This window comes from Anomaloglossus baeobatrachus, chromosome 7 (genome assembly GCF_048569485.1).
Source record: "Anomaloglossus baeobatrachus isolate aAnoBae1 chromosome 7, aAnoBae1.hap1, whole genome shotgun sequence".
NCBI classification, from domain to species: domain Eukaryota; kingdom Metazoa; phylum Chordata; class Amphibia; order Anura; family Aromobatidae; genus Anomaloglossus; species Anomaloglossus baeobatrachus.
Window position 1 is genome coordinate 275,791,754 of NC_134359.1, and position 14,909 is coordinate 275,806,662.

Below are 14,909 nucleotides of genomic sequence, written 5' to 3' on the forward strand. Positions count from 1 at the left end.
CGCAGCGTCAAAATAACGACGCTGCGTCGTCCGGCGGATGCAACGCTGACACTTGCGTTAGAGTGCGTCGTCCATACAAGTCTATGGAGAATAGCGCAGTGCGTTAACGGACTGCACTATTCTCCATAGTGACGGACTCCACTGAACGCAAGTGTGAAAGTAGCCTTATAAAATGATTCTTCTCCCATCTGGGATGATCAAACATGTCAGATGGGAGATGAATGTCCTCCCCCGGTCCGGCCAAAATGTCCTCCTTTTTGTTGTCTGCTTTACCTGAACTGTCTATCAAAAATGGGGGAACCCCACATTTTTATATTTTTTTTAATAATTTATTTTTTGGCTAAATACAAGTCTAGTGCCACATGAAAGTCACTAAAGGGTGCCAGCTTAGAATATGTAGGGGGGTGGGACATTATGTGTTTGACATCTGTCTGTCCATCCATCCTAGCTTTTTAGGCTGCGTGCCTGTGATTAGGGTTTCAATCATTTTGGACACTGAGTTTTCGCTGCGTCCATAATGCTGCGTTGTACAGTAGAAGTGCAGTGGGAGGATTTTTAGAAATCTCCTGCTTACGGTGCTTATTTTCTCCCCAGCATAAACTGACATATGGTGCTGCAAAATGTCGATTTATGCTGCGGAGACGAGAGTTCTCTGCAAAGAGAATAGAGCTAAAGTCAGCAGCAGCAGCACGTACTTGGACCGTGGCCGTGGACATCACTCACATCTCCACAGACTCAGTGTCACCGGATCGTGGGCACATAGCCTAACAGTGAGAAATTTGCTGCTAGAGCAACATTTTTGTGATGCCCCTGCGGGTTCAAAATGCTCACTATACCCCTGAATAAAACCCTTGAGGGGTCTAGTTTCCAAATTGGGGTCACTTGTGGAGGGTTTCTGCTGTTTTCTGAGGTTTTCCCCTTAGGGGCCCTGAAAATTCAACATGTTGCCCACAATCTATTTCGGCTTTACCAAAATTCAAATGGTGCTCCGTCCATTCCAAGCCCTCCTGGTATCCCTGCGCTCATAAGAAATTGGATAACAAACTGTGGGGTCCACTTTCTGGTGTTTCCTCTTCAAAAAGTGATAAATTTGGTGCTAAAGCAAGATTGTTGTGAAAAAAAATAAAATTTTCAATATGATGACCTAAGGTTATCAAAATCTGTGAAGTACCTGTGGGTTTAAAATGCCCACTATACCAGTGGATAAAATCCTTGAGGGGTCTAGTTTCCAGAATGGGGTCACTTGTGGGGGAACGCCACTGTTTAGGCACCTCAGGAGCTCTCCAAATGCGACATGGCACCCGCTAATGATTCCAGCCAATTTTGCAGTTTAATGGCGCTCCTTCCCATCTGAGCCCTGCCGTGTACCCAAACATTTGATTTCTAGCACATATACACAATACATTTTTGGTGCATTTTTTCCTGATACCCTTGTAAAAAAAAAAAAGCTACTTGATTGAAGTAACAATTTTGTGGTAAAAATTATAAAATTCTGTGAAGCCCCCGGGGGTTCAAAGTTATCACAAAACATCTAGATAAATTCCTTGAGGGGTCTAGTTTCCAAAATGCGGTCACTTGTGGGAGGTTTTTGCTGTTTAGGTACCTTAGGGGCCCTACAAATTCAACATGGTGCCCGCAATCTTTTTTAGCCAAATTTGCTTTCCAAAATTCAAATATTGCTCCTTCTTTTCTGAACCCTCATATTTGTCCAAACAGAGGTTTCTGACCACATGTGGGGTATCGGCGCACTCAGAAGAAATTGGGTAACAAATTTTGATTTCAATTTTGTTGTGTTACTTCTTCAAAAAGTGTATAAATTGGCGCAAGAGCAACATTTTTAGGTAAAATATATATATATTTTTTGTTTCATTCCACATTGCTTTTGATCTGGTGAGGCAAATCAAGGGATAATAAAACTTCTTGAATGTGGTTTTGAGTACTTTGAGGGGTGCAATTTTTAGAATGGGGTCACTTTGGGTATTTTCTGTCACTTCGGCCTCTCAAAGTCACTTCAAATGTGATGTGGTCCCTAAAAAATGGTTTTGTGAATTTTGTTGAAAAAAATGGGAAATTGCTGATGAACTTTTAACCCTTCTAACTTCCTAACCCCAAAAAAAAATTGTTTCAGAAATTGCGCTAATGTAAAGTAGACATGTGGGAAATTTTATTTATTAATTATTTTGTATGACATAACTTTCTGGTTTAAGTGCATAAAAATTAAAAGTTTGAAAATTGCAAAATGTTCAAAATTTTTCATCAAATTTCCAATTTTTTTTCACAAATCAAAGCAAAACATCTCGTTCTAAATTTATAACTATCATGAAGTACAATACGTCACGAAAAAACAATTTCAGAATCACTGGGATCCATTGAAACGTTCCAGAGTTATAACCTCATAAAGGGACACTGGTCAGAATTGCAAAAAATGGCCTGGGCATTCAGTACAAAACTGGCTTCGTCCTTAGGCTATGTGACCACGGGGAGAGTGTCCTGCGGATATATCCGCAGGACATTCCGCAGGATCTCCCATAAAACCGCAGCAGAACTTTATCTGTTTACATGCTGCGGTTTTATTGCGGAATGTCCTGCGGCTATGCTGCGGGCATTCTGCATTGAGGATACAGTACCATGGCTTCGGCACTGTATCCTCAATGCAGAACAAGTGCTGAGTGATCGGGGAGTTCATACTTACCTCCATCATGCAGCACTTCACTTTCCGCCTGTGTGTCTGTCTGCACATTGCCGGAGAAGGTGGGCGGGCCTGAACTAGCTCCGGCTGTCACATGACCGGAGCTTGTGCAGGCCCCGCCCACCTCCTCCTTCCTGCTCCTGGCTTCACTGCGCTCCAGTCTGCACCCGACGAAGTGACTCCGGTGTCTTCTATCAAGGCAGGTAAGTATGGGACCCTGCGGAGAAATCCACAGGAATAATTCACATGCTGCAGATTTTCCCGCAGGGAAATTCGCATTATTTCCGCTGCGGAAAAAAACGCAGCATAGGCACAGCAGTTCACAAATGCCATAGAAATGTCCGAGGACTCGCTGTACTGCGGATTTTTGAAAAATCTGTGGAATTTCCGCGAAAAAATCGCGGCAAATTCTGCAAATTTTCCGCAGCGTGGGCACATAGCCTTAAGGGGTTTACAGTAGTTTACATGAGGTATGCGGTGTACACTGGTACATCAAGGGTTAAACTCCCCACAGGGCGTGTTACTGGGCAGAATACTTGGTGGGCGGAGTCTTAGTACATAACTGCCTTACCTCAGGTGTTAGTCAGAGTACAGTTGGAGCTCAGCCCGTGCACAGGCCAGACACGAGGGGAATTTACTCCCCGCTCCAGAGGGCTGTATGGGAACGGACTGACCCGAAACTACGAGTAGGATCTCTTAGGACTTACACACCTTTCGGCAGATGGAATGTCCTGGTCTGCACGGCGCCCTAATCTACCCGACACTTAACCCCTTCACTCCTAAGTCTGTTTTCACCTTTATGACCGGGCCAATTTTTTTCAATTCTGACCAGTGTCACTTTATGAGGTTATAACCAGGGCTGTGGAGTCAGTGTCATTTTGGTGGAGTCGGTATAAAATGGACTCCTAAAATATATAATCAATTGGGTCCAGCGGTTCAATTCAGTATGTGATGAATATTTTTTCATAAGAATTTGGGAAAGTTATGAATAATATATAAATGTCTGTTCTATTCCTGATCAAAGAATCTCAGCTTTTACTTGAGATGAATCTGTGCTGCACTTCAGCTACATGATATAAGTAGTGATGTCACCATTTTACTATAGTAAATTTATCACAAACATGAGTCAATGTACAGTTGAAGCCATAAGTTTCATCCCACTCTCTAAAAAGACACATCTGCAGTTTTTTCTCACTATCTGACATTAAACCAGAATAAACCTTTCCTGTTTTAGGTCAATTAGGAACCAAAATTATTTCTATTTGCCAAATGCCAGAATAATGAGAGAGAGAATGTTTTAAGGCAATTTTATTACTTTCTGCAAAGTCAAAAGTTTACATACACAAAGAGTACTATACTTTTAAACAATATTGGACAGCCATTATGATGAGGTCATGTCTTTGGAAGCTTCTGATAGGTTTATTGCCACATCTGAGTTAATTAGAGACCCAACTCGGGATGTATTTTAATGCACACCTGAAACACACTGCTTCTCTGTGTAGCATCATGGGAAAGTCAAAAGAAATCAGCCAATATTTCAGGAAGAGAATTGTGGACTTGCAGAAGACTGGTTCATCCATGGGTGCAATTTCCAGATACCTGAAGGTGCCTTGTTCATCTTTACAAACAATGATATGCAAGTACAAACAAGATTGGAATATCCAGCCATAATACTGCTCAGGAAGAAGACGAGTTCTGTGTACCAGAGATGAATGTGTTTTGGTCAGACATGTGTATATCAATCCAAGAACAAAAGCAAAAAACCTTGTGAAGATGCTGGCGGAAGATGGTAAGATTGTGTCATTATCCACAGTGAAACGAGTACTGTATCAACAAAGACCTTACATTTTGGAGACGTGGCCTATGGTGTGACTAAACTAAAATTGAACTGTTTGGTCATAATGACCATGGTTACGTTTGGAGGAAAATAGAATCTTTGAAGCCTAAGAATACCATCACAACTGTGAAACACGAGGGTGGCAGTATCATGTTGTGGGGTTGCTTTGCTGCAGGATAGACTGGTGAACTTCACAAAATAGATGGCATCACGAGGAAAGAAGATTATGTGGCAATACTGAAGCAACATCTCAAATCATCAGCCAGGAACTTAAAGCTTGGGCAGATATGGGTCTTCCAAATGGACAATGACCTGGAGCTACTGCCAGACTGGTCACAAAGTGACTTAAGGATAACAAAGTCAATGTTTTCGAGTGGCCATCATAAAGCCCTTATCTCAATCCTATTGAAAATTCATGGGCAAAGCTGAAAAGGTTGATGCGAGCAAGGTGATCTACAAACATGGCTTAGTTACACCAGTTCTGTCAGGAGGAATGGGCTCAAAATCCTACCAACTATTGTGAGAAATGTGGAAGGAGATCCAAAACATTTCACCCAAGTCATACAGTGTAAGGGCAATGCTAGCAAATACTAATGAAATGGAGGGAAACTTTTCACTTTACAGAAACTAATAAAAATGCCTTTAAACATTCTCTGTCTCTCTCTGTCTCTGTGTCTGTCGCTGTCTCAGCATTTCAGATACTGTATTAGGCTTACCGACTCCACAACCCTGGTTATAACTATGGAATGCTTCCACGGATCTCAGAACTGAGAATGTTTTTTTTTTCATGACATATTGTTCTTCATGTTAGTGGTAAATTTTAGACAATATTTTTTATTTGTGAAAAATTGGATATTTGGCGAATATTTTGCCGTTTTCAATCTTTGAATGTTTATTCCCTTAATCCAGAGAGAAAGATGTCACACAAAATAGTTAATAACATTTCCCACATGTCTACTTTATATCAGGACAATTTTAGAAGTTAGGAGGGGTTCATAGTTGATCTGCAATTTCTCATTTTTCCAAGAAAATGTACAAAACCATTTTTTTAGGGGCTACATCACATTTGACTTTGAGAGGCCTAGGTGACAGAAAATACCCAAAAGTGACACCATTCTAAAAATTGCAACCCTAAAAGTACTCAAAATTACATTCAAGAAGCTTATTAACCCTTTAGGCACTTCACAGGAACTAAAGCAATGTGGAAGGAAAAATTGAAAAAATGTCCCACAAAAATGCTACTTTAGCCCTAAATATTGAATTTTCACAAGGGCAACAAGAGAAAATGCACCTTACAATTTGTTGTGCAATTTCTTCTGACTGAGTCGATACAACGTATGTGTTGGAAGTCCACTGTTTAGGTGCATAGCAAGGCTCAGAAAGGAGAAAGGGCATTTTGAAATTTAGAGAGCAAAATTGTCTGGAATAGGGGCTTGACTATGGTTTCTTACCAGGTTTTCACCAGAGCCTCTAAAAGTGAGGGTGTTGCGCTGCAGGTGGTAACCAGATGCCACTCAGGAAGACTTGTGCTGTGGCAGCTGCCATTAAGAGTAGGGAAATGGATAGTCACTGATATTGTAGGAGCAGCCAGGATGGCTAATGCGGCAGGCTTGGCCTATAGGGTACGATGCAGCAGGTTTCGGGATTGCAGACTTGACGAATAGGGTACGATGTAGCTGCAGCCGGTATGGCAGACTTGGCTGTTAGGGTACGATTCAGCAGCAGAGGAAACATCAGGTACTGGAACACAGAATGATATTAGTATTGTCAAACGCAGCACTAAATAGGAGCAGTTAGTGAGCTGAGAACTAGCAACATATAAACCTCGTTGCTCAGGAACCTGCCTTTAGGCGCCCTAAGAGCACTCCCAGGAGGCTTGTGTGGCATGCGCAGGTCTCGAGAGGCAGAAATGGAGTAGCCACTACTAAGCGGCTGGGAAGGGGAGAGTACCGGCGTTCCTGCCAAGGAAGGGGCACAGGACAGTGTAGGAATGCTGGTATGAATGTTACATTGATGATATAGAAAGTTGATTGGGGCTTATTGGAAAGCCCATTGATGTCATGAACAACAGGTGATAAAATATGAAATGTTGAAAAAAAAATACCTGAGTTATGCAACGTAACCTTATTAGAGAATCATAAGACAAGGATGTGGAACATACCCTTGGACACACTGAATACAATAATTTAAATCTCGAAATTGATAATATGACATATAACAACAAGTTCGTGATTCCAAAATCCCAAAGGTCCTACAGCTGTACCCTAGGAGACTCATCCCTACCTGAGAATGGAGGTTAAGCACCCTAAGTAGCAACCAGTGGTGCCCCAGTTCCATGGGTGCTAGCCCTATCTTTTCCTGTTCCTAAGAAACTGGAGAACTGGGTAATGATCCTTGAATAAGGACAGAATCCAGGGTTACAGAAGAAAGAGTCAATACAGATAACCCATGGTCTGCTGGCTATGCATTAATATAAAATGCCAGCTGACAACAGCATTCCTCAATATGTTTCACCCCCTCATTAATATTTCCAGGGTATGGCGGTAATAGGCTCATCAGGAGGCAGAGGGTCAGATGTTAACATTGACGTTTGTAGATTTAGATGTGGTCCATCACACCTGCCTGTAAAAAGAACAAAGTAGAAAGAAAGGCATAAGTACACAATAATTCCAACATAGCAGCGGCCTGTATGACAAATAGAAGCTCGAAAACCATACAGTGCTGAGTGTCTCATATGTAATGATCACGCTATAAAAAAACAATGAGAACTCAAAAAGCATTGTTTGTTCCCAGTAAACCTTCATGTTAAAGCCCTTAGGTTCATATATAAGGCGCACTGGATTATAAGGCGCAGCGCATTAAATGAAACAAATCTCAGACCGTAGGTCAAACTTTATTCAACTCTTTCACAATAACTCTCAACTTGTTCAGTTGTAACTGCAAATCAATACATTTACATTTTCAGTTCATTCCTCCTCCACAAATCCATCAAAACCTTCATCTTCAGTGTCGGAGTTTAACAGCTGGGCTATTTCTATATCAAGCATGCTCGGGTCCCCCTCATCATTATCCGAGTCGGTCTCATTGCTGCTGCTTAGCTCTTCAGTGATGATTCCAGCCTTCCTGAAAGCTCGGATGAGACTGAGACACTGGAGACTGATACCTTCTTCCTGGCATCCACGATCCACTGGCACATAGTGGCATAACTTGCCTGGCGTTGCCTCCCTGTGTTGGTGAATGTGTGGTCACCTTCTGCCATACAATGCTCCCATGCAGCTCGCAATTTAACTTTAAATGACCTGTTGATGCCGATAGCTAGCGGCTGGAGCTCTTTGGTTAATCCACCCAGAATTACGGCAAGCTCTGAATTAGTTTTCTTCACTTGGGCTTTGACATTATCGGTCACATGAGCGCGTATGCAGTCACAAACCAATATTGATGGGGATTTGTGAAAGAAGCCATCTGGTCTCTTGATGTAGACTTCCCTCAGCCACTCAATCATCTTCTCCTCGTCCATCCATCCCTTTGGGTTAGCCTTGACAATGACCCCAGCAGGAAACTTTTCTTTTGGCAAAGTCTTTCTCTTGAAAATGACCATGGGTGGTAGTTTCTGGCCATTAGCCTGACAGGCGAGAACTACAGTGAAAGATGACTTCTCGCTTCCTGTGGTACGTATAGATATCGTACTGGTCCCTGTTTTCTCAACAGTATGATTTACAGGGATATCGAAAGTGAGGGGGACCTCATCCATGTTAGTGATGTGTTCTGGCTGGATATTCTTTTCATTTATCTTGGTTATGCAGTAGGTGCGGAAAATGGCCAGCTTCTCTTCATAATCCTTTGGCAGTTGCTGGCAGACAGTAGTTCTGCTGAGGATGGAGAGATTACACCTTTTCATAAAATGAAAGCACCATAAAGGACCTCCTCGAAAGTCTTTGATCTCCATGTCGCGTGCGAACACTGGCTCTGAGTCAAATAGAGACAGTGGAGACGCTTCTACCTGTGGTTCTCTGTTCGATAACCCACTGTTCTATTTTGTCCTCCAACTGTGGCCATCTTGCTTTGTTTCCTCGGAAACTCAGTTTGGTCTTCTTTACCTAGCATAGGGCATCTTCTTGTTTCCTCCACTTATGCCCCATAGATTCATTAATGTCGAATTCTCTTGCAGCTGCTCTATTTCCATGCTACTGCATAACTTATAGCTTTAAGCTTGAAATCTGCATCATAAGCATGTGTCTTAACAGGAGGCATTTTTGAAGCACAGATAATCCGCGGGGCTCCTGCACACAGAGCTGTACATATCCCCGCACCCAGTGAGGCTCCTTACTACGGTGGCCGTAATGTTCAATCCATGTACTGTATTCATATATAAGGCGCACCGGATTATATGGCGCACTTTTGATTTCTGAGAAAATCATAGGACTTTATGTGCGCCTTATAGTCCAAAAAATACGGTAAATAGAATGACCTAGCCCTGGGTACTGGGGCTTATTAGCTTTCATTTTCATGTAGCAATGGTGGTTTGTTTTCATTCTCTCATGCATTTTTTATTATTGCAGAACATTTTCTATTTAAAGAATAGATGCGCTGTTGATCATGATTATTTTTATGCTATCATAAAAATAATCAATCAGTGACAAATGTTTTATTTTTTGATGTTTGTACTGGGTAATAATACGGAATTAACATTAGTAAAATTAATTCTTTGTGCTATCATCACCTCATATAAATCAATTATTCATTGAACATTGCAACATATCTTACAATTTGTATGGAATTTTTAACTTTTATTACTTTTTTTTATGTTTTAAATTTTAATATTTGGATAAACTTAAAAATTATATTTATTTTGCTCAAAAATAAAAGGTTTTATTCTTGACAGATGACTATAACAGTAGCTCTGAAGGACATCTGATATCTCAAGATTTTAAAGCAGAAGATTGTAGCATCACACAAGATACATATGAAGATCATGGCATACACTCATCACAGACTGTTAAACATAAAAGTCACAGAAGAAGTGTGGAAGATCAAAGTGTGCCCGCTAGGAAAAAGCCATTTTCTTCCTCAGAATATGGGAAACATTTTGCTCAGAAATCAAATTTTGTTGTACCTGTGACATCACACACTCAAAAGAAGCCATTTTCATGTTCAGAATGTGAGAAATGTTTTCCATATAAATCAAGCCTTGTTGCACATGAGAGAAGTCACACAGGGGAGAAGCCATTTTCATGTTCAGAATGTGAGAAAAGATTTACTATGAAATCTCATCTTGTTAAGCATAAGAAAATTCACACAGGAGTGAAACCATTTTCATGTTCAGAATGTGAGAAAGGTTTTAATAGTAAATTTGATCTTGTTGCACATCAGAGAATTCACACAGGAGAGAAGCCATTTTCATGTTCAGAATGTGGGAAATGTTTTACAGAAAAATCAACTCTTGTTAAACATGAGCGTGTTCACACAGGAGAGAGGCCATTTTCATGCTCAGAATGTGGGCAAGGTTTTAAATCTAAATCAAATCTTATTAGACATGTGCGTCTTCACACAGGAGAGAAGCCATTTTCATGCTTGGAATGTGGGAAATGTTTTAAGAAGAAAACAACTCTTGTTACACATCAGAGAAATCACACAGGAGAAAAACCATTTTCCTGTTCAGAATGTGGGAAATGTTTTACAGAAAAAACAACTCTTGTTGCACATCAGAGAACTCACACAGGAGAGAAGCCGTTTTCATGTTCAGAATGTGGACAACGTTTTACTAAGAAATTTATTCTGGTTACACATCAAAGAATTCACACAGGAGAGAAGCCATTTTCATGTTCAGAATGTGGAAAATGTTTTACAAATAAAGCAATTCTTGTTAAACATCAGAGTGTTCACTCAGAAAAAAAGCCATTTTCATGCTCAGAATGTGGGAAATGTTTTAAATGTAAATCAAATCTTAATAGTCATGTGCGTATTCACACAGGAGAGAAGCCATTTTCTTGCTTAGAATGTGGCAAATGTTTTAAGGAGAAAACAGTTCTTGTTCTACATCAGAAAATTCACACAGGAGAGAAGTCATTTTCATGTTCAAAATGTGGGAAATGTTTTATTCAAAAATCTGGTCTTACTAGACACCAAAGAATTCACATAGACAAGAAGCCATTTTCATGCTCAGAATGTGGGAAATGTTTTAAAGAAAAATCAACTCTCTTTACACATCAGAGAATTCACACTGGAGAGAAGCGATTTTCATGTTCAGAATGTGGGAAATTGTTTACTACTAAATCTCATCTTGTTAGACATGAGAGACTTCACACAAGAGAGAAACCATTTTCTTGTTCAGAATGTGGGCAAAGTTTTACTAAGAAATCACAGCTAGTTAGACATCAGAGAACTCACACTACGGAAAAGCCACTTTTACTTTTACTTTTAGTCAACTCAGAATGTTTTTTTTCCTGACACTTTGTACTTTGTTAGTAATAAATTTAAATCAATGTTTCGTTTTTTATTTATAGAAATTTGACAAAAAAAATTTGAAATATTCAAACTTTGATTATACCTGTAAAACTATTAGCTAACATTTACCCTATGTCAGCATAATACTTTACTTTGTCAGAAGGGTTAAAAGTTTAGGAGAAAGTTTTTATTATTTTAGGACAATTTACAAAACTTATTCTTTTAGGGACCATTTCAGTTTTGAAGTGACTTAGGCTGCTTTCACACATCCGGTTTTTGCCGTCAGACACAATCTGGTGAAAAAACTGATGCGACGAATCCATCAAAAAAACGTATCCGTTGCATCAGTTTCTTCCATCAGTTCCTTCAGTTTTGAATGGATCCATTGTGCTACTGAGCATGCGCAGTAGAAAAAAACGCAATCCGTCACTGTAATGCATTTTTTGACGCATTATGACAAATCCGGTGCCCATATGCTTTCATTGTACATGACGGCGTCCATTTTTTTGCCGCAGCCAAAAAAGTTGCCTGCTGCGTCCTTTCCGGCAGCTGGACACAGAAATATCGCCGGATAACGGCGCACGACGGATGCAACGCAAGGGCACAAGCACAATCCAGCGCTAATACAATTCAATAAGGAAAAAAACGCATCCGGCGACGGATCCGTTTTATTCATTTTTTGCTGGATTGTGCCTGATGGCAAAAACCGGATGTGTAAAAGCAGCCTTAGAGGGGCCTTTTATATTGGAAATTCTCCTGAAGGGATGTAATTTTAAAAATAGCATGCCAGAAAAGTAAACTAAACTGCTTTCAGGAAGTTTATCCCTTTTAGGTGCTTCTTAAGAAATAGTGTAAAACATAATGGAATTAAAAATTGTGGGATGTGCATTCGGTCAAAAACAACACCTATGAAGCGAGCAAGAAAGTTAGATTGGCATATAAGAACTATTTAGGCTCTGTGCGCACTAGGCGGATTTTACCACGGATTTGCTGCATGTTTCGCTGCAGAAAATGTTCATAACCTTTCTGCAGTGATTTACCAGCAAAACCTATGGGAAAAAAAAATGCTGTGCGCACTAGGCGGATTTTGACAGCTACAGGTTTTGCTGCGGGATTCCCGCAGCAAAAAGAATTGCATCTTTTCCCCAGACAGCTGCGGGATTTCACTCCATTGACTGCAATGTAATCGTGAAATCCCGCAGGGAATAACGCAGGTAGCAAATTATGTGCGTTTTCCTGTGTTATTCCCTGAGTTATTTTGCATTTTTCGTGACATAGTGATCATCACTTCCCTGCGTTTTGCAAGGAAGTGATGTCACTAGAAGAGGAATATGAAATTGATCAGAGAGAAAATACACACATATCACACTCACACACAGATACATACATGTATCATACACAGACACATAGAAATCAGGCAACATACATTCGGAGGGCTGATATTTGGCCAGATACTGCTCACCATATAAAGTCTATGGGGACCAGAATCGGGCGCAAATGGGTAAGAGCAAGCGCGTCATACTTACCGATCACTGGGCAGCTGTCACACTGCTCCCGCGGCAGCTCTTTCATTTTCCCGAACCCTCGCTCATTAGCCTCATAACATATGCATGCCTTCCCTGCTCACCGGTGGCTGTGATTGGTTGCATTCAGACGCGCCCCCCACGCTGAGTGACAGCTGTCTCACTGCAACCAATCACAGCCGCCGGTGGGCGGGTCTATATCGTGCAGTGCAATAAATAGATAATTAAAAAAAAAAACCCGCGTGCGGTCCCCCCCAATTTTGATACCAGCCAAATAAAGCCTCACGGCTGAAGGCTGGTATTCTCAGGATGGGGAGCCCCATGTTATGGGAAGCCCCCCAGCCTAAAAATATCAGCCAGCAGTCATCCGGAATTGCCGCATCCATTAGATGAGACAGTCCCAGGACTCTACTCAGTTCATCCCGATTGCCGTCATGCGGTGGCAATCAGGGTAATAAGGAGTTAATGGCAGCAGCCCAAAGCTGGCACTAAGTCCAAGATTAGTAATGGCAGCGTCTATGACACGCCATGACTAATCTATAAGAAAAGTAAATAAACACAACACCGAGAAATCCTTTATTTAAAATAAAACACAAAATCCCCTTCTTTCACCACTTTATTAAAATCCACAAATACCCCTCCAGGTCCGGCGTAATCTACACGATGTGCCACGACTCTTGCAGACTGATTCAGTGGCGTCTGACATAGCACTCAATGCAGCCCCGTGAACGAGGCTGCCTGGGTAACTGCAGGTCATTTCTCACGGTCGGTGAGAAATAGAGTGACGTCACCGACCGGCAGTGACCCTGTGAGAACTCAGACCCGAGGTCCCACAGGTTCACTGCTGTATGAGAAATACTGTTGGGGATGGAGGGGGGGAGGACACATACATCATAAATAACAGTTGTAATATCTATCAACCAATCCAAGATCTATCTATCTAACTATCCGTCCATCTATTATCCATCTATCCCTCTATCTATCCATCTATTATCTATCTATCCATCCATTATTTATCTATCTATCCATTATCTATCTATCCGTCTATTTATCCATCTATTGTCTATCTATCCAGCTATCTATCTATCCATCATCATCTATCTATCCAATCATCTATTATCTATCTATCCATCTATTATCTATCTATCTATCCATCTATCTATCCATCTATCTATCTCTCTATCTCACTATCAGAAGGAAATGACCCTTTTTTTTTTCAATGTGCTTTATTGCATTGAATGCAGTAAAACACATGTACCAACCCGCGGCAAAACTGCGGCATTACCGAGGTAAAACCGCATGTGGTTTGCCACGGTTTTTAACCGCGGGTGCGGTAATCTTTCAGACCCTGCGGGATTTTCTTAAGAAAATTCCATTTTCTAGTGCGCACAGAGCCTAAAGGCCGCTTTACATTCTGTGACATCGCTAGCCGATGCTAGCGATGTCGAGCGTGATAGTACCCGCCCTCGTCGCACATGCGATATGTGGTGATTTCTGCCGTAGCGAACATTATCGCTACGGCAGCTTCACACACATACCTGCTCGGCGACGTCGCTGTGACCGCCGAACAATCCCTCCTTCAAGGGGGAGGACGTCACTAATCGGCTGGCCAATAGAAGTGGAGGGTCAAGATGAGCGGGACATAACATCCCGCCCACTTTCTCCCTTCCGCATTGCCGTCGGGACGCAGGTAAGGAGATGTTTGTCGCTCCTGCGGGTTTATACACAGCGATGTGTGGAGCTGCAGGAACGACAAACAACATCGTACCTGCGGTCGACCCGACATTATGGAAATTAATGACACTACACAGATCACCGATTCTCGATGCTTTTGCGATCGTTTATAGTCGCACCTAGGATTTACACGTTGCGATGTCGCTACCAGCGCCGGATGTGCGTCACTAATGACGTGACCCCAACGATATTTCGGAAGCGATGTCGCAACTTAAGGCCACGTCACACTAAGCAACATCGCTAGCAACATCACTGCTAACGAACAACTTTTGTGACGTAGCAGCGATGTTGCTAGCGATGTTGCTGTGTGTGACATCCAGCAACAACCTGGCCCCTGCTGTGAGGTCGTTGGTTGTTGCTGAATGTCCTGGGCCATTTTTTAGTTGTTGCTCTCCCGCTGTGAAGCACACATCGCTGTGTGTGACAGCGACAGAGCAACAACTAAATGTGCAGGCAGCAGGAGCTGGCTTCGGCGGACGCTGGTAACCACGGTAAACATCGGGTAACCAAGAAGCCCTTACCTTGGTTACCCGATATTTACCTTCGTTACCAGCGTCCCCGCTCTCACGCTGCCAGTGCCAGCTCCCTGCTCTCTGCACATGTAGCTGGAGTACACATCGGGTAATTAACCCGATGTGTACTGTGGCTAGGAGTGCAGGGAACATGGAGCCGGCACTGGCAG

General features: G+C 41.8%; 1 protein-coding gene across 1 annotated transcript in view; it reads left to right on the forward strand.

The window, feature by feature from the left end:
- The window catches only part of LOC142245441 (uncharacterized), a 102,119-nt gene extending 87,415 nt beyond the window's left edge, over positions 1-14,704 (forward strand). Inside the window, exon 5 of the mRNA XM_075318145.1 lies at positions 9,774-14,704. Coding sequence (XP_075174260.1) covers positions 9,774-10,973 — 1,200 coding nt within the window. The 3' untranslated portion in view covers positions 10,974-14,704. The remainder of the gene's footprint in view (positions 1-9,773) is intronic.
- Positions 14,705-14,909: the final 205 nt, after the last annotated feature.